The sequence below is a fragment of the Balaenoptera ricei genome, chromosome 11 (genome assembly GCF_028023285.1).
Source record: "Balaenoptera ricei isolate mBalRic1 chromosome 11, mBalRic1.hap2, whole genome shotgun sequence".
NCBI lineage: Eukaryota > Metazoa > Chordata > Mammalia > Artiodactyla > Balaenopteridae > Balaenoptera > Balaenoptera ricei.
Window position 1 is genome coordinate 82,405,499 of NC_082649.1, and position 21,367 is coordinate 82,426,865.

Genomic DNA, 21,367 nt, shown 5'->3' on the forward strand with positions numbered 1-21,367 from the left:
AAAAGACCCCGAATAGCCAAAGCAATCCTGAGAAAGAAAAACGGAGGTGGAGGAATCAGGCTCCCTGACTTCAGACTATACTACAAAGCTACAGTAATCAAGAAAGTATGGTACTGGCACAAAAACAGAAATATAGAGCAATGGAACAGGATAGAAAACGCAGAGATAAACCCACCCACGTATCGTCACCTTATCTTTGATAAAGGAGGCAAGAATATAAAATGGAGAAAAGACAGCCTCTTCAATAACTGGTGCTGGGAAAACTAGACAGCTACAATATAAAGGAATGAAATTAGAACACTTCTGAACACCACACACAAAAATAAACTCAAAATGGATTAAAGACCTAAATGTAAGGCCAGACATTATAAAACTCTTAGAGGAAAACATAGGCAGAACACTCTATGACAGAAATCACAGCAAGATCCTTTTTGACCCACCTCCTAGAGAAATGGAAATAAAAACAAAAATAAACAAATGGGACCTAATGAAACTTCAAAGCTTTTGCATAGCACAGGAAACTATAAACAAGACGAAAAGACAACCCTCAGAATAGGAGAAAATATTTGCAAACGAATCAACGGACAAAGGATTAATCTCCAAAATATATAAATAGCTCATTCAGCTCAATATTAAAGAAACAACCCAATCCAAAAATGGGCAGAAGACCTAAATAGACATTTCTCCAAAGAAGATATACAGATTGCCAACAAACACATGAAAGGATGCTCAACATCACTAATCATTAGAGAAATGCAAATCAAAACTACAGTGAGGTATCACCTCACACTGGTCAGAATGGCCATCATCAAAAAATCTACAAACAATAAATGCTAGGGAGGGTGTGGAGAAAACGGAACCCTCTTGCACTGTTTGTGGGAATGTAAATTGATACAGCCACTATGGAGAACAGTATGGAGGTTCCTTAAAAAACTAAAAATAGAACTACCATACAACCCAGCAATCCCACTACTGGGCATATACCCTGAGAAAACCATAATTCAAAAAGAGTCATGTACCACAATGTTCATGGCAGCACTATTTACAATGGCCAGGACATGGAAGCAACCTAAGTGACCATCGACAGATGAGTGGATAAAGAAGATGTGGCATATATATACAATGGAATATTACTCAGCCATAAAAAGAAATGAAATTGAGTTATCTGTAGTGAGGTGGATGGACCTAGAGTCTGTCATACAGAGTGAAGTAAGTCAGAAAGAGAAAAACAAATACTGTATGCTAACACATATATGGAATCTTAAAAAAAAAAAGGTTCTGAAGAACCTAGGGGCAGGACAGGAATAAAGACGCAGACGTAGAGAATGGACTTGAGGACAAGGGGAGGGGGAAGGGTAAGCTGGGACAAAGTGAGAGAGTGGCATGGACAGATATACACTACCAAATGTAAAACAGATAGCTAGTGGGAAGCAGCCGCATAGCACAGGGAGATCAGCTCAGTGCTTTGTGACCACCTAGAGGGGTGGGATAGGGAGGGTGGGAGGGAGACGCAAGAGGGAGGGGATATGGGGATACATGTATACGCAGAGTTGATTCACTTTGTTATACAGCAGCAGCCAGCACAACAATGTAAAACAATTATACTCCAATAAAGATGCTAAAAAAAAAAAAAAAAAAAAGAACTGCCCTGGAAAATATGGCAGCCATCAGACACATATGACTATTTAAGGATAAATTAGTTTAAACTATTAAATTTAAAATCCAGTTTCTCAGTCACAAAAATCACATGTGGCCAGTGGCTGCCATGTTGGACAGCTCAGAATACTGAACATTTCCATCACTGAAGAAAGTCCTACTGGATGGCATTGGTTCTACAGGAAGCAAGAAATGGTTCCCTGCACCTCCATCTCTAGGACCAGCGTTCTGACCTTTTCTTGCTTCATTGCATTTGTTCTCTCTGAATTCAGGTTTTGTGGCTGGTGCTGAAACACTGAACTAATGAGATCCTCTGACGAGCTTCAGGTCAAAGGCCACTTCCTCCAGGGGACCGAATCTGATGCGAAATTCGATGCAGCACCCTTGTTAGATGCTTCTGGGGCACCCTTGTAGTTTCCTTCTCAGAACATTCATCACGTCTCTTGAAATTGTTTAAATTTAATTTGTCTCCCAAGACTGAGGGTCTATAGAGACCCTAGAACCACATCAGCCTGGGTTTGATTCCCAGCTCTATCTTGGGCTCACTCCATGAACTTAGCAAAGACAACGGGCATTTCTGGGCCTCATACTCTTCTTCTGTAAAATGGGGATAAACTGTACCCACCTTATAGGATTACTGGGTAATAAAGTGAGTTGGTACACATAATGTGCTTTGAAAAGCACCCAGCACGTAGTGTACACTGGACAAACGTTGGCAGAAATAATTAACTAAAGAACATAAGCACCTTCAAAGGCAGAGCTGCTTTGGTCTTCTGCCCTGTACGTCACACCCTGCGCCTGGGGACAATGCTGAAATGAACTGTGTGGGCTCAGAAGGGCTGGCTTTAAAACAGCACTGTCAGGAACCTGCTCTATAGATCTACTCAAAACAGTAGAGTGAGATATTTGCACAGAGATGTTCATGTCAGCACTGTTTACAAAACACCAAAAAAAGCGGGGAGAGGGGCATCCAAATGTCCATCTGCAGGGGACTCGATAAATAAACTACATATATTCATACAATGGGATATGCTGCAGCATTTATAAAGAATGAGGTGGGACTGTGCACTTAACACACCTCCAAGATGTGTTAAGTACAATGGACAAGAATGCAGTGAAATAAACAGGTATACATATGTTTATGCCGATTATGTCTAAGTTTTCTGAATCTTTGCACTAGACCCTTTAACAGCGGTTTCCTAGGAAGAGGAGGAGAATCAATTTAGACTCAAATATACTTAAGTTCTTTACTCTAGAAAGAATTCCATCATGTACATTCATGACTTTTCCTTAAAACTGTTTAAAAGTCTTGCTGTGAAGAGTGATTTGTGTTGTGGTGTCTTCCTCTTTGGAACCAGGACAGGCCAAGAGGAAAGACAATGTGAGCAGGGGAAACAGACAGTGAGTACCTGGGAAGTAAATAAAGATATTTTACTGGTAAATCCACTGGTTTACTGACTAGGAGAAGGGGGAGGGAACCCATCCACCAGGGTGGCAATTTCAGACCGGTCGTGTGTGTAAATATAAAAGCTAACACGCTGATGGAGAGCTTACATGTGTCAGATGCTGTGCTCAGCCGTTTCCGATTATTGTCTCATTTAATCCTACCTATGAGAAAGCACTATTATTATCCTCATTCTACCGAAGGGAAAATGAAGACATGGCGCATTAAGCAACTTGCTGGAGGGCACACAGCTCAACAACAGAGGGCCTGAGACTCAAACTCTGCCAGGGCCACAGCCCAGCCTGCACACTTGCTACTGTCCAATAGACAGAGCCGCCATCGAGGGGCTAGTCCAGGGGGAGCAAAGACAGAGAAAGCTCTTGAAGATCTATCCTGCCCTATTCCTGTGACAGTATCCAGCATTTCATAAAAATTCCATTTTGCTTTCAGCTTATGAGAGTCAACACAATATATTCCAGTTGCTTCCAAAAAACTATGAGCTGTCTCATATGACAGGGAAATCATACAGCTAAAAGGTCAAAAGGCTGAAGAACACAGTCAAATGGGTGAAAAATGGAGTGGATTCATATGTGGCAAAAGAGAATTTCGACTCCAAAATAACTGAGCGACATTCACAGAAAGATGGTTTTGTGGAAGGATGATAAGACATTTTCTGAAAAACTTTTTCCTGTTGCTACCCACCAGGAAGTTGGGTGAAAGTACCAATGAGCTATTTTTACAACTTTTTAGTTACATCCAGGATCTTCTGGGGTTTTCAAGAAAGTGCATGGGATCTGAAAGTCCAACAACTGTGTTTGCTTCCTGGCTCTTGCCTTCTAGAACCAGCTGCACAACCTTGAGAAAGTTCCTAAATGATACCTGGCCTCAGCATCCCCATCTAAAAAGTCAGGGATAATAGCTACCTCTGTCAAAGTGATCAAATTATTGGGAAAATAAAGTGACTCCACCTATGTAACACTTGTAACATAACCACCTCAATAAAATGAGTTGATTTTCTTTTTTGTCCCAGACAAGCTGTTGTCTAACCACATACTTTTCTTTTTCAACCCAGTACTCTTTGGCATTTCACAACCACTCCCACATTTAACCTCTCCAAAAAGGCAAATGGATGTTTTTTATATTAGGGGCACAAGCTCCCCTGATGGGCATAATAACTGATTTCAGATAAGACAATTCACTTTCTTAAACCAAAGAGAATCCACACTTGCTCTATTCTTAGCCACTTGAATTTTTAACTGGATTCACATTTACAAAACAACACATTGAAGAAGCTCTTGGTACCTCCACTCAGGCCCCCATCCCTTCCCTCCCCTTACTCCTAGACCTTAATAAATCATTCTTGCCTCGGGCATTCTCAGATGCCCTCCCAGCCCACCAACCACCAGTCACATCCCAACACCTCAAGGAAACTACGACAACTGATAATCAGCAATACTCAAAGTAAATCTTCCTGAATTCACAATACAGGAATTTGATTAATACCTAACCAATGTTAAATGTATATTCACAATTTGAAAATAAAGAGTAGGTACAAAGATAACGTTCTTCCCTGTCGTCCTGCAAAAAATATCAAACCAGAATCAGCATCCCTAAGATTTATGATCATTACTTAATTATTAGCCACTGCCCGGAACAGGGCGATTATCATATCAAAGTTACAATACCCCTAATAAAACAATAGCCTATTTCATATTCATCCTTTGTTTTTAAGTCTCATCTTGAAAATGCCACTGGGATCGTCCAGTAAGTCCAAATATATATTTTTTTAATCCAGATTTATAGAATTGCCATTACATGATGATATCTTTTTTTTTAATTTAATTTAATTTAATTTATTTATTTTTGTCTGTGTTGGGTCTTCGTTTCTGTGCGAGGGCTTTCTCTAGTTGCGGCAAGTGGGGGCCACTCTTCATCGCGGTGCGCGGGCCTTACACTATCGCGGCCTCTCTTGTTGCGGAGCACAGGCTCCAGACGCGCAGGCTCAGTAATTGTGGCTCACGGGCCCAGTTGCTCTGTGGCATGTGGGATCCTCCCAGACCAGGGCTCGAACCTGTGTCCCCTGCATTAGCAGGCAGATTCTCAACCACTGCGCCACCAGGGAAGCCCAATAAGTCCAAATTTTGAGTTTAGAAAAAGTACACATAATATAATAACTTGACCTACTTATTATTAATAGTATCATAGTATGCCCTTCTGTCTCAAATAATAACACTCAACAGGGCAATCAAGCTATAATATTGTTTTCGGACAAGATAAGTTTAATTTCCCCCCTACATTTGGCTTTGAGCTTGCAATCTGATTTGTAGGATCTCATCCTACAGATTTATTTTCACCTGTGTGAAATGATTTATATCCATGTTATTCAACACTGTTGTATTTTGAAATATTAAAAATGTTTATCCAAAGGGACCACGTTAAATAAATTATGGTCCACCTATTTGAAGAGATTACACAGCCACTTAAAAAAGAAAACAAGAAGTGCTCTATTACTGAACTGAGAAGACCTGTACGACATACTGTTATATAAAAGAGCAAAGTGCCAAACAGCATGTAGTGTATACTACGTTCTGTATAAAACAGGGAAGAAATGAGCACACACATATGAAACACATATGAGTATGTGTACACTCGCACATGTGTTTGTATTAACATTAAACAGTTTCAGAAGGCAAATCAGAAACGAGTAACAGCGGTTGTAATATCTGGGGAAAGGAGAAATGGAAATTAGGCAGGTGGAAGACAGATCTAGGAAAGAGCTTACTTATCGAATACTTCTGAAATATTCTGCTTTAGGAACCATGTAAATGTATCATCTACTCAAAAAATACATTAAATAGCAATTGGTGGTAAAAAATGACATTCCAGTCCCTTGAGATTAAGACAACACTACCAATAAGGTCATATTTTATGACTGACTATGATTCTTCTTCCTCTTCTTTCTTATACCATACATGCCCATATTAAACACACACACACATGCACACACACACACATGCACGCACATGTTTAAATCAATAAATTAGAGAAAACTTGAGGGAAAAAAAAAACCCCAATTATTTTTAAAGTGCTCCACAAAGCCTTATTCCATATTCCATATATTTTATTATTATTATTCCCCTTCAGGTGAACTGCAGTCTCCTAGAGATGTTCAGACTTCACTAGTCCACAGAATCTTTGCCTGGATGACCCTGGATCCTCTGCAGGACCCAGCAGACAGGTGTCCTCACCGCTGCCACACACATCAGCTCACCTTCGTAGGTGCCGACTTCTAGAAGAGTCCCGCTCCGCTCGAGGTCCAAGAACTCCTTCACAGTCAGAAAGCTGTAGTCCACGCCAGGCACCTCTCCTTCTCTGGGAGACCGGGTTGTGCCTGCAGCAGACAAGACAAAGGCACAAGAAATCATCAGTCCACTGAAACAGGGAGCACCCCATCCAGGTGTAATTAAAATAACCTGTTCAGTCAGCTGGAGTACCTAAACTGACAGACCAACCTACTGAGACAGGGACCTGGCAAAGACAACTTCTTTCTAGCAGAAAAGTATCCTCACTTCCATCCTCTGATGCCTGGGCCCCTCAAATGCAAGAAAGAGAAAACCAAGCACAGCGAGGCAACCCAGGGAGATTTTTATCACTTAAAAAAACGCACTGAATGAAAAGGGTGAACTGGATTTTATACAGATGACGTTCACAATCAGCAGCTTTTAGGGATCCAGTAAGTTCTAAAAAAGACATCCACCTTAAGCTCAGAGCCTAAGGGGTTTATATTTTTATCATAGGCCTCAAAATTCTTGTGTTCCTCAACACATCTGGCAACTTCCAATGTAATAAGCCCTTTGAAGAAAATGACAGCCACTGCATAAACACATCACCAGAGAAATTCAATTGCCCAAGATCTGTGGCTGGATACCTCCCAGGGATTAAAATGTTGCTGCTCTCCATGTAATTAATATGTTTGGCAAAAAGAGGCCACCCATAAGTTCTGATGGGAGAAAAAGGACAATGCATTTGCTAGAAAATTCTCCCCCTGAATTAATCTCATCAAAGACTAATAAATATAACGATTCTTCTTATGAAATAACACAGAGCCTCTAGAATATTTAAGTCACCCAGCTCAGGTGCTGGGCGGGAGACCTATCAATTTAGCCCAACCTCACCCCAAAGTGTGGAAGGAATATGGTTTACACACAAAACAAAAAAAGAAAATAAACCAAGAAGCAATTACATAGTGTATACTAGGAACCTATGTTCAACGTTAGGGGAGACCAAAAAAGAGCAAAACTCATGACTTCTCCTACATTCAAGTTAGGGGATATGATCAACATGGGTTCATTTTGCAAGGCACCATTACCTATGGCGCTTTCAGATCAATGTTTTTTTAATATAATAAGCAGGGATTTTTCCCTAGTCCTAATTCTCCCTAAAACAATGAAATAAGCAACTGTATGTATGTTAGCTCCAGTGCTCATGGCAGAGCAGTCTCTGATCATGTGAATTTCCATGCACTTACAGTGGATATCCAGAATTCTCTTAAATCAAAAAACTCAACACTTGTTGCATATTTCATTCAGGCTAAACACATTTTTAAACAAGCCCCGTTTTTCTATTATCTGAAATTTGAGTGTTATAAACAGCTGCAAACTGTCCATAGAACAATTATATTACAAATGTTAGCTTCTGCCCAGCACGATGGGACTTTCTGGTAAAGAAGCCTGATTGTATAGTGTCCAGCAGTCTACTCTTGTAGTGTATCCTAATTTGTTCCCATTTCTGGCTCCCCTGACAGACGATGACAAGGCCACTGAGGTGCTTCACAATGTTTATATCTCTGGTGTCAAGCACACGGTGGGTATTCCAGAAGCATAAACTACCATATACTGCTGTAGAGCAGGTATATAGAATGGGAATGATGAATTCATAGTCTGTCTGGCTCACCAGGCTGTGTGATCTTGGGCATGTTCCTGAGCTTCTGCTATTTCTCAGTTTCCTCAAGTGGCCAGATGATGCTGGCCACAGCAAACATTTCATATTTTATTCTAAGGATGATGCGAAGCCACTAGAGGGTTTTGAGCAGGATGGTACCATGATTTATTTTTAAAAGATCACTGAGCTAAGGGCAGGAAACAGGCAGAGTAGGAGGGTGAGGTGGGCAAAAACAGAAGCAAGAAGACAAGTTAGTTGGTTACTACAGTGTCCAGGTGAGAAAAAAAAAATCAGGGCACAGACAGGAACAGTAGACAAAGGTGACAAGAAGCAGTGAGATTTCTATTATGAATTGTAAACATTTTAAACAGCTATAAGACAGGCCGCAGGACAGATGTATTAAAAGTACATCAACTCCTCAGGCCACGCTAAGTCTATATTTTAAAGACAGAACCTGCTGATGGAGTGGATGGAGTGTATAAGAAAAACAAAAGAATAAGGACTGCCATCTTATTCTTTGACCTGGGCAAATGGGTTCTGCCATTTACAGAGATCAAGAAGATGGGGGAAATGGCTTTTAGGGGAAAAAATTTAAGAGTTCACTTCTGAACATGTAAAAAGTATGAAATGCCTATCAGACACCTGGATGTAGAGAGCTGTGAACAGGTGACTATGTAAATCTGAAGATCAGAGTGGCGGTTGGGTCTTGAACTTGGGAGTCATCAGTAAATCACTGGCATTTGAAGGCAAGAGACAGAAAGAGATAATCGAGGGGGAGAGAGAGTATAGAAAAAGCAGCCAAGAAGTTTGACTTAAACACAAAAACCTTATAATTTTTAGAAACTGAGACGAGGAGGAAGATCCTCAGAGGAGACTAAGAGACAACAGTCAGCAAGGCGGGAGCAGAGGAGGAGGGTGTGATGCCTCAGAGCCAAGTGCAAAAGCTGTTCAGCAGGCTACTTGGAAAACACAAACAGTCTACATCATAGTGGGAAATTCCAGCGCAGGGCGAGAACAGAATCTCTTTGAAACTTGCTGTGAAAGAATCTGTCCTAAATATGTTTTATATGGCAACTCACATATTTGGCCTCCATACCAAAATTCTATTAACTTAATCCACCCCCCCCAAAATGAGGATAAATAAGACCAAACAAAAGATTTGTTGGGTTTTTAAAGTCTTCTACACCACACAGGATTGGTTTTTTTTCCCTCCAATAACCATCTTTAATCTTTGTCATTTCTTCCCACGTTTTCTGAACCAATTTCTCAGTGTAACTATAAAGACAACAATAACCTCTGGGTCTTAATTTCCTGAAAGGATTGAAAACAATCAAGAACTTGAAAAATGGAACATTTTAAAGGAAAAATGAAAACGAGCAGACCTCATTTTCCCCTGGAAATAAATATGCTTAGAAGGACCTTTGAGCAGCAGGGGAAGGGGGTGGGGGTGGGGGCAGGTATATCTCCACCCACAAAACCTTCAGGGTTTATTACCCAGACAAAACCTTTCCACTCTGCAGGCCAGGAGGAGGTTTACACCGTTATCCTCTGAGCAACCTGCCCTGGGTCTGGGCCCACATGACCAGGCTCCATTCAGTGACTCTAGGGAGAAAGGGCCTGGGAGGGGACCCCGCCTCCTCTTTTCTTCCAGCAGAATGACAGGCTGCCTGCTGGACACACGCCTGGCAGATGGCATTTCAAAGGTTTTTCAGAAGCCATCTGGGGTGGGTACAATTATTACAAACCACGCTTCTAACAAAGCCAGAAGGGTTACTTCCTGGCAGAAGAGAAGTAAAACAAATTCTATCATGTTTTTCGGGGACAGCATAATAAAAAAATTTTAAAAAAATCACCAGGCCGACAAACAGAGGTTGCTATAGCCTACCAACATTGCTTTTTGCCGGTCTAGCTAGAAATCAGGCCATCGATATCTTGCACTTATTATGTTTGAACGAACAAACAAACACAGTGCCCACTTCCTCGCTTTCCAAAAGGGGCAAAAAAAAAAAAAGAAAGAAAGAAAAAGAGAGAGAGAGAGAGAGAGAGAGAGATTATCAAACACCAGGAAAAAAATAATAGCTTCCATTTAATGGATGCTTACTTACGTCCTAGGCAAGGTGTTAAGCACTTAATCAATACTGCTGTATCTAATCTTCCGAGGAAACACAGAAGGATTGTTATTATACTCATTTTTTGATGAGGAAGCTGATACCCAGAGAAGTAAAGTAACTTTCCCAAGGTCACATAACAAGTAAGCTGGGCAGAGCTATGATTTGAAAGTAGGCAATCTGACTTTACTATCCCTCATTGGAAACCACTGTTGGCCAATAGAACTTGCTGCCATAACGGAAATGATCCACAGATGTGAGTCTAACATGGTAGCCACTAGCCACATCTGGTTATTATTATTTTGATTATATACATTTCAGGTGTACAACGTTATAGTTCAACATCTGTATACATGTGGTTATTGATACGTGGCTAATGTGACAGAGGAATTGAATTGAAATTTTATCTAATTTTAATTACTTTAGATTTAAATAGCCACATGTGGCAACTGGACTAGCCAGTGCAATTCTAAACTAGGAGGGCATTTCCAGTACAATGTTCACTAGCATGCCCCCAAAGCACTTCCAGCTCTCAAAATAAAAACAAGAAACATACCAAACTGCAGAATCTTGTACTCATACAGGAAACCCATCCTTTTAAAAACTCTTACATGCTTTGAAAAATGATCTAGTCAAACTGTATGTTTTGTACTAAAAATTCCATTTGGTTCCCATTGGCTATGGTCTCTTAGAAAAAAAAATTCTCCTTAGATAAATTGTGGCATCATCATTTACAGCCAAAACAAAACCCAAAAACCAGACCAAAACAAATGCAGTCCCCCAAAATAAACAAACAAATAAAACTGAGTGCCTATGAATATGGGAATGACTGAATGAAATATGGTAGAGTCACCCTTAGGAAATATATATACATATATATTTTTGCTATATAAAGAATACTTGTTAGATGTACATGCAGTTACCAGAAAGAATATCTACAATGTACAGTTGAGTGATATAAAGTGCAAAAAAAAAAAAAAAAAAAAATCACTGCATTTTATTGAAAAAGAGGAAAGAAAGCCCTATGGGTGCTGCATGTTTTATGAGTTAATAAATAGTTAAATGGAGGGAACAAACCCTTAACAGTGGCAACCTCAGGAAGGCGGGTTCAGAAATGGGAAGAGAAAAAAGGACTGTTTCTTTAAATCTCTCTGAATTGCACCACTGCTCACGTAGTTGTTTTGGCACTTTATAAATCAAATAAAATAATTATTTAAGAAATCTTTACCTGATCCTTGGGCTTCCTACTCAAACAACTTCAATATTAGCTTAGTCCTTGCAAAAACGTGCCAAAGAATAGAGCCTCCAAGTGAATCAAACACACAATATTTCCCAAGGTTTCCCACCTCATAGAAAGCCAGCATCAATGTCTCCAACACTTGCCTTTAGCTATGAATAGGAATACAAGACAAATAAAGTTGAGAAGGTGGCACTATTTTTCTGCCTGATTTTGGTTTTTAAACCTCAAACTGTTCATCACTTAAACAGAGTCCTTTTGAAGTGTTAAAATTTAACAAGATTTGCACCAGAGCAGTGAATACTATCAAGCTTTTCTGCCACCAGATCATAACTTAACAAGTTAATTTGAGCTACGCCCTGCTGACTGTCTCAGTATGAGTTAGCAATGCCCCCAAATGTTTGTCCCGAAAGCTTGAGTGGCTGCTTGCTTCTTGGGCACATTCTATGGTTCATAAACTTTCAGTGTACCTGGCATGAGTGACCCTTGCTGAGGAAATCAGAAAATGACCTTCCTTGTCATCAAACTCCACAAACTATGGCTACAGAAATGAAACCAGATTCGGAGCTCATTTGCTCTCTCTTCGTATTCTAGAAATTCTCTTGAAATATCCAGTTAAGGCAGCAAAAAATCCTAGAAATGAGACACTAACATGCTATTTCCTACTGCTACGTGTTTCCAATACCATTAGGTTTCTAGGCAAGCTGTCACTCAGCACCTATCCAACTTGCCTCAAGGCCAGGTTGCTAATACAGTGATCATTACTAAGATTAAACTGTTAATACTCAAGGATATCAACTGATGTAAAATTCATCTGGGTCTTGCTTATCCAAATCTAACAACAAGACTTCCAAAAATTATAGTCATCCCAACCACTTCCATGTTAAAGAAAGTGCATGATTTTCTATAATAAAACAAGTATTTACATTGCTTGAAATTGGTTAAATATCCAGGATAGCCTTATACTATTTATTCTTTAGTTGATGGAGATGAAGCAGAGTAGAACATGTTGTTTCCCCAAATTCACTCAGTTACCTACCACTCACACAATTTTTGCCCTATCAGTACCAGCAGTACTACTGACTCAGTATTTTCACTTCAAGTTAAAGCTGTTTAAAAAACTTAAATATATTCATGTAAAAAGGAAATGCTTAACTGCTACATACCTATCACAATGGATTAAAAAAAAAAATTTTACAATATCACATGCTGGCAAAAACAGGAGCAACTGGAACTCTCAAACGTTGTTGCCAAGGATGCAAAATGGTACAGCTACGGGGAAAAGAGTTTGGCAGTTTGCTAAAAAGTTAAACATAAAACGACCATATGACCCCAAAATCACACTTCTAAATATTTATCCTAGAGAAATGAAAACTTACATTCACACGAAAACCTATATACAAGTGTTTATAGCAGCTCGATGCATAATCAACCCAAAAGAGAAAAACAACTTGAACGTCCTTCAACTGGTGAATGGATACACTGCGGTAAATCCCTACAATGAACTTGGCTAAAGTACAGATGTACACAACAACATGGATTAATCTCAAGTAGAATGCCTAAGTCTAAGAAAAGCCAGACTCACAAGGCTACGTACTGTATAATTCCATTTCAGTGATATTCAATAAAAGGCAGTACTACTACAACAAAGGAGAAGCCACAATGAGACGGTAGGAGGGGTGCAATCAGAGTAAAATCAAATCCCATAACTGCTGGGTGGGTGACTCACAGACTGGCGAACACTTATGCCACAGAAGTCCACCCACTGGAGTGAAGGTTCTTAGCCCCACGTCAGGCTTCCCAACCTGGGGGTCCGGAAACGGGAGGAGGAATTCATAGAGAATCAGACTTTGAAGCCTAGTGGGAATTTATTGCAAGACTTTGACAGGACTGGGGGAAACAGAGACCCCACTCTTGGAGGGCGCACACAAAATAGTGTGCGCATCGGGACCCAGGGGAAGGATCAGTGACCTTGGGGGAGACTGAACCAGACCTACCTGCTAGTGTTGAAAGGTCTCCTGCAGAGGCGGGGGGTGGCTCTGTTTCACTGTGGGGACAAGGACACTGGCAGCAGAAGTTTTGGGAAGTACTCCTTGGCATGAGCTCTCCCAGAGTCTGTCATTAGCCCCACCAAAGAGCCCAGGTAGGCTCCAGGGTTGGGTTGCCTCAGGCAAAACAACCAACAGGGAGGGAACCCAGCCCCACCCATCAACAGTCAAGTGGATTAAAGTTTTACTGAGCTCTGACCGCCACAGCAAAAGTCAGCTCTACCCACCACCAGAGCCTCCCATCAAGCCTCTTAGATAGCCTCAACCACCAGAGGGCAGACAGCAGAAGCAAGAAAAACTACAATCCTGCAGCTGGTGGAACAAAAACCACATTCACAGAAAGACAGACAAGATGAAAAGGCAGAGGGCTATATACCAGATGAAGGAACAAGAAAAAACCCCAGAAAAACAACTAAATGAAGTGGAGATAGGCAACCTTCCAGAAAAAGAATTCAGAATAATGATAGTGAAGATGATCCAGAATTTCAGAATAAGAATGGAGGCAAAGATTGAGAAGATGCAAGAAATGATTAACAAAGATCTAGAAGAATTAAAGAACAAACAAACAGAGATGACCAATACAATAACTGAAATGAAAACTACACTAGAAGGAATCAATAGCAGAATAACTGAGGCAGAAGAACGGATAAGTGACCTGGAAGACAGAATGGTGGAATTCACTGCTGCGGAACAGACTAAAGAAAAAAGAATGAAAAGAAATGAAGACAGCCTAAGAGACCTCTGGGACAACATTAAACGCAACAACATTCGCATTATAGGGGTCCCAGAAGGAGAAGAGAGAGAGAAAGGACCAGAGAAAATATTCGAAGAGATTATAGTCGAAAACTTCCCTAACATGGGAAAGGAAATAGCCACCCAAGTCCAGGAAGCGCAAAGAGTCCCATACAGGATAAACCCAAGGAGAAACATGCCGAGACACATAGTAATCAAATTGGCAAAAATTAAAGACAAAGAAAAATTATTGAAAGCAGCAAGGGAAAAATGACAAATAACATACAAGGGAACTCCCATAAGGTTAACAACTGATTTCTCAGCAGAAACTCTACAAGCCAGAAGGGAGTGGCACGATATACTTAAAGTGATGAAAGGGAAGAACCTACAACCAAGATTACTCTACCCAGCAAGGATCTCATTCAGATTAGATAGAGAAATCAAAAGCTTTACAGACAAGCAAAAGCAAAGAGAATTCAGCACCACCAAACCAGCTCTACAACAAATGCTAAACGAACTTCTCTAAGTGGGAAACACAAGAGAAGAAAAGGACCTACAAAAACAAACCCAAAACAATTAAGAAAATGGTCACAGGAACATACATGTCAATAATTACCCTACAACGTGAATGGATTAAATGCTCTAACCAAAAGACACAGGCTTGCTGAATGGATACAAAAACAAGACCCATATATATGCTGTCTACAAGAGACCCACTTCAGACCTAGGAACACATACAGACTGGAAGTGAGGGGATGGAAAAAGATATTCCATGCAAATGGAAATCAAAAGAAAGCTGGAGTAGCTATACTCATATCAGATAAAATAGACTTTAAAATAAAGACTGTTACAAGAGACAAGGAAGGACACTACATAATGATCAAGGGATCAATCCAAGAAGAAGATACAACAATTATAAATATATATGCACCCAACATAGGAGCACCTCAATACATAAGGCAACTGCTAACAGCTCTAAAAGAGGAAATCGACAGTAACACAATAATAGTGGGGGACTTTAACACCTCACTTACACCAATGGACAGATCATCCAAAATGAAAATAAATAAGGAAACAGAAGCTTTAAATGATGCAATAGACCAGATAGATTTAATTGATATTTATAGGACATTCCATCCAAAAACAGCAGATTACACTTTCTTCTCAAGTGCGCACGGAACATTCTCCAGGATAGATCACATCTTGGGTCACAAATCAAGCCTTAGTAAAATTAAGAAAACTGAAATAATATCAAGGATCTTTTCTGACCACAATGCTATGAGATTAGAAATGAATTACAGGGAAAAAAACGTAAAAAACACAAACACATGGAGGCTAAACAATACGTTACTAAATAACCAAGAGATCACTGAAGAAATCAAAGAGAAAATCAAAAAATACCTAGAGACAAATGACAATGAAAACACGACGACCCAAAACCTATGGGATGCAGCAAAAGCAGTTCTAAGAGGGAAGTTTATAGCTATACAAGCCTACCTCAAGAAACAAGAAAAATCTCAAGTAAACAATCTAACCTTACACCTAAAGAAACTAGAGAACGAAGAACAAACAAAACCCAAAGTTAGCAGAAGGAAAGAAATCATAAAGATCAGAGCGGAAATAAATGAAATAGAAACAAAGAAAACAATAGCAAAGATCAATAAAACTAAAAGCTGGTTCTTTGAGAAGATAAACAAAATTGATAAGCCATTAGCCAGACTCATCAAGAAAAAGAGGGAGAGGACTCAAATCAACAAAATCAGAAAAGAAAAAGGAGAAGTTACAACAGACACTGCAGAAATACAAAGCATCCTAAGAGACTACTACAAGCAACTCTATGCCAATAAAATGGACAACCTGGAAGAAATGGACAAATTCTTAGAAAGGTATAACCTTCCAAGATTGAACCAGGAAGAAACAGAAAATATGAACAGACCAATCACAAGTAATGAAATTGAAACTGTGATTAAAAATCTTCCAACAAACAAAAGTCCAGGACCAGATGGCTTCACTGGTGAATTCTATCAAACATTTAGAGAAGAGCTAACACCCATCCTTCTCAAACTCTTCCAAAAAATTCCAGAGGAAGGAACACTCCCAACTCGTTCTATGAGGCCACCATCACCCTGATACCAAAACCAGACAAAGACACTACAAAAAAAACAAAATTACAGACCAATATCACTGATGAATATAGATGCAAAAATCCTCAACAAAATACTAGCAAACAGAATCCAACAACACATTAAAAGGATCATACACCACGATCAAGTGGGATTTATCCCAGGGATGCAAGGATTCTTCAATATATGCAAATCAATCAATGTGATACACCATATTAACAAATTGAAGAATAAAAACCATATGATCATCTCAATAGATGCAGAAAAAGCTTTTGACAAAATTCAACACTCATTTATGATAAAAACTCTCCAGAAAGTGGGCAGAGAGGGAACATACCTCAACATAATAAAGGCCATATATGACAAACCCACAGCAAACATCATTCTCAATGGTGAAAAACTGAAAGCATTTCCTCTAAGATCAGGAACGAGACAAGGATGTCCACTCTCACCACTATTATTCAGCATAGTCTTGGAAGTCCTAGCCATGGCAATCAGAGAAGAAAAAGAAATAAAAGGAATACAAATTGGAAAAGAAGAAGTAAAACTGTCACTGTTTGCAGATGACATGATACTATACATAGAGAATCCTAAAATTGCCACCAGAAAACTACTAGAGCTAATTAATGAATTTGGTAAAGTTGCAGGATACAAAATTAATGCACAGAAATCTCTTGCATTCTTACACACTAATGATGAAAAATCTGAAAGAGAAATTATGGAAACACTCCCATTTACCATTGCAACAAAAAGAATAAAATACCTAGGAATAAACCTACTTAGGGAGACAAAAGACCTGTATGCAGAAAACTATAAGACACTGATTAAAGAAATTAAAGATGATACCAACAGATGGAGAGATATACCATGTTCTTGGATTGGAAGAATCAATACTGTGAAAATGACTATACTACCCAAAGCAATCTACAGATTCAATGCAATCTCTATCAAATTACCAATGGCATTTTTTACGGAACTAGAACAAATCATCTTAAAATTTGTATGGAGACACAAAAGACCCCGAATAGCCAAAGCAGTCTTGAGGGAAAAAAACGGAGCTGGAGGAATCAGGCTCCCTGACTTCAGACTATACTACAAAGCTACAGTAATCAAGAAAGTATGGTACTGGCACAAAAACAGAAATATAGAGCAATGGAACAGGATAGAAAACGCAGAGATAAACCCACCCACGTATCGTCACCTTATCTTTGATAAAGGAGGCAAGAATATAAAATGGAGAAAAGACAGCCTCTTCAATAACTGGTGCTGGGAAAACTGGACAGCTACAATATAAAGGAATGAAATTAGAACACTTCCTAACACCATACACAAAAATAAACTCAAAATGGATTAAAGACCTAAATGTAAGGCCAGACATTATAAAACTCTTAGAGGAAAACATAGGCAGAACACTCTATGACAGAAATCACAGCAAGATCCTTTTTGACCCACCTCCAAGAGAAATGGAAATAAAAACAAAAACAAACAAATGGGACCTAATGAAACTTCAAAGCTTTTGCATAGCACAGGAAACCATAAACAAGATGAAAAGACAACCCTCAGAATGGGAGAAAATATTTGCAAATGAAGCAACTGACAAAGGATTAATCTGCAAAATTTACAAGCAGCTCATGCAGCTCAATATCAAAAAACAAACAACTCAATCCAAAAATGGGCAGAAGACCTAAATAGACATTTCTCCAAAGAAGACATACAGACGGCCACGAAGCACATGAAAAGATGCTCAACATCACTAATTATTAGAGAAATGCAAATCAAAACTACAATGAGGTATCACCTCACACTGGTCAGAATGGCCATCATCAGAAAATCTACAAACAACAAATGCTGGACAGAGTGTGGAGAAAAGGGAACCCTCTTGCACTGTTGGTGGGAATGTAAATTGATAGAGCCACTATGGAGAACAATAAGGAGGTTCCTTAAAAAACTAAAAATAGAATTACCATATGACCCAGCAATCCCACTAGTGGGCATATACCCAGAGAAAACCGTAATTCAAAAAGACACATGCACCCCAATGTTCATTGCAGCACTATTTACAATAGCCAGGTCATGGAAGCAACCTAAATGCCCATCGGCAGACTAATGGATAAAGAAGTCGTGGTACATATATACAATGGAATATTACTCAGCCATAAAAAGGAACGAAATTGAGTCATTTGTTGAGACGTGGATGGATGTAGAGACTGTCATACAGAATGAAGTAAGTCAGAAAGAGAACAACAAATATCGTATATTAACGCATGTATGTGGACCCTAGAAAAATGGTACAGATGAACCGGGTTGCAGGGTAGAAGTTGAGACACAGATGTAGAGAACAAACGTAGGGACACCAAGGGGGGAAAACTGCGGTGGGGTGGGGATGGTGGTGTGCTGAATTGGGCGATTGGGATTGACATGTATACAGTGATGTGTATAAAACTGATGACTGATTAAAAAAAAAAAAAGGCAGTACTACAGTAGGGATGGAGAATAAACCAGTTGTTGCCAGGTGTGTGGTCAGGGCTGACTACAAAGGGGACAGTAGAAGGGAATGGGGGGAGTGGGGGAGGGGTTGAGGAGGCCGAAGTCTTCTGTATCCTGATTGTGGTGGAGGGTGAAGGACGATGCATTTCTCAAAACCTACAGAAGTGTACGCCACAAAGAGTGAATTTTACTGCTTATAAAACTTTAGAAAAGGAAACATTTAACATTACCTCCAGTGAACAATCAGTTTCAGCCTGCCATAAACAATAGCTAAAAATAAACACAACCAAAATAAAGTCATTTCATCTTATCTAGAGCCTGAGGCTCTGAGCCTGAGGCCCGCATTCTCTTATTACAAAGGGAGATTAACAAACATTAGAAAGTTGTTAGAGACCTATTAGCACCAAACTGAGACTTTCTCCTTAACACAATTACAAGGATTTTTAAAAAATTACAAAGAAAAGCATCTGCTTAGTATTGGATTAGATCTTTCTGGATAAAAAGCACTGGCTTTTACTGAAGCTTTTGTATCACCTGCTGCTCCTGCCGGTGAACACGAGGTATGCACAGGGAACGGAGGACAAAAGACCAACTGACCTCTTCTCCTAAGAGAAAGTGTTTATGTCTAAAACAAGTCCACATGCAGATGAATGGATAAAGAAGATGTGGTACCTATATACAACGAAATACTACTCAGCCATAAAAAAGAGTGAAATAATGCCATTTGCAGCAACATGGATGGACTTAGAGATTATATTAAGTGAAGTAAGTCAGACAGAGAAAGACAAATATCATATTATATCTCTTATATGTGGAATCTAAAAAAATTATACAAATGAACTTATTTCAAAACAGAAATAGACTCACAGACATAGAAACTTATGGTTACCAATGCGGATGGTGGGGAGTCGGCGGGGGGTTGGGGGGAGATAAATTAGGAGTTTGGGATTAACATATACACACTACTGTATATAAAACAGATAAACAAGGACCTACTGTATAGCACAGGGAACTATATTCAGTATTCTGTAATAACCTATAATGAAAAAGAATATGAAAAAGAATATATATACAATACTGAATCACTTCGCTGTGCATCTGAAACTAACACAACATTGTAAGTCAACTACACTGTACCTTAATTTAAAAAAATGGTTATTAAAAAAAGAAAACAAGTCCCCCACTTGTGTCTTTTCAAATCCACCAAACAGACAAAAACAACCCTATAGTTATTATTATTATCCCCACTTCACAGATGAGAAAAAGTGCACAGAGAGATTAGGTGACCTGCCAAAAATTACACAGCTAGTAAATGGCAGAGCCAGGGTTTGAACCCAAGATTCTACTGCCACAGAGCAGCCAAAACCCCTGTATACAAAGAAGACATTGGGTATAGAAACAAACTAGGGCAGGGAGAGGGATACCTGAGTCTTCACAGTTCTTCATCGCCTGTCCTCATCAAAGAAAGTTTGTGCTGATGGAGTTAAGGCTGGGGGAGAATGCCTGACCCCTCCCCCCATGACTTCCTTAATCCAAAACCTGAGCTCCCAGGAACTATTTCTTCCTACCTCTTAATCAGAATAATGAGGTAATTCAGGCCAGAATCCACTGAATAGGAAAGTCAAGTAATGACTTGAACAAGCATATTAACCATTCTTCCTCTTTGATGCGGAGGAGGGAACCTTGGCACATACATACACGCGGAAATCTTGCATTCATTAAAAACAGGAAAGGGAAAATTCTCAAGCTGTCATTGAGTCATTGCAAACATTCAGCATTCAGGCAATAAAGAATAAGATCTCCAACACTCGATACATGCTTATCGAAAATCAACTTTGGAGGATTATCTTGAGGCATTTTTGTTCAGAAAGGAATTCTGAAAATCAGTAATGCCATAGTCTAGTCCTAAAGACTGTCTATCATAAAAAAGGATTAGATCAGATAGACTTTATTATGACAGGTTATACTTTTTACTTTCTCTGAACTAATGACAGCAATTGTTTGTATAAAATGGAATGAACTAATGCCAACGATTTCAACCAGGTAATTTCAAAAGCACGTGAAAGAAAATGATTATTTTGGTAAAAAGCTGTAATTAATGAAGAATATCAAGTTTCCACAAATTAGGTGACTTTGCAAGCCCAATGCTAAATGCTTCTAATCTTTGGCAGCTTTCTTTCTTCAGTTTCAAAAAAAATAATCAAGACTGACTGCCAATGAGTAGATGGGTTTCTTTTGGGGGTAAAAAGGATGTCCCAAAATTAGATAGCTGGAATGGTTGCCCAGTTCTAGGAATATAATAAAAATGCTGAATTTTATGGAGTGTACAATGTCTATCAATAAAGCTGTTAAAAACAATATTGCACTACAACAGAAAGTAGTCTCTGTCTTCAAGGATATTACAATTCAGTAGAGGAGCTGTTAGATTTCTGTGAATAATAGGCACGTGGCGTAATTTGTCCTTCAAGAGCAGCCTGCTTTCATTAGTCCTTCCAATATATGAACCAAGTGCAAGCATGAGATCAGAAATTACAGACCACGTTATCTTATTTTCCTAAAAACTGCAGGGGTCTGGAGTTTTCCCCCTGAAA

At 39.3% G+C, this 21,367-nt stretch overlaps 1 protein-coding gene across 14 annotated transcripts in view; it reads right to left on the reverse strand.

Annotated features, from left to right (window-relative positions):
* The window catches only part of MAGI1 (membrane associated guanylate kinase, WW and PDZ domain containing 1), a 616,029-nt gene that overhangs the window by 131,582 nt on the left and 463,080 nt on the right, over positions 1–21,367 (reverse strand). For all 14 annotated transcript variants that reach the window (XM_059940148.1, XM_059940140.1, XM_059940139.1 and 11 more), the window contains exon 3: positions 6,372–6,491. In XM_059940148.1, coding sequence (XP_059796131.1) covers positions 6,372–6,491 — 120 coding nt within the window. The remainder of the gene's footprint in view (positions 1–6,371; positions 6,492–21,367) is intronic.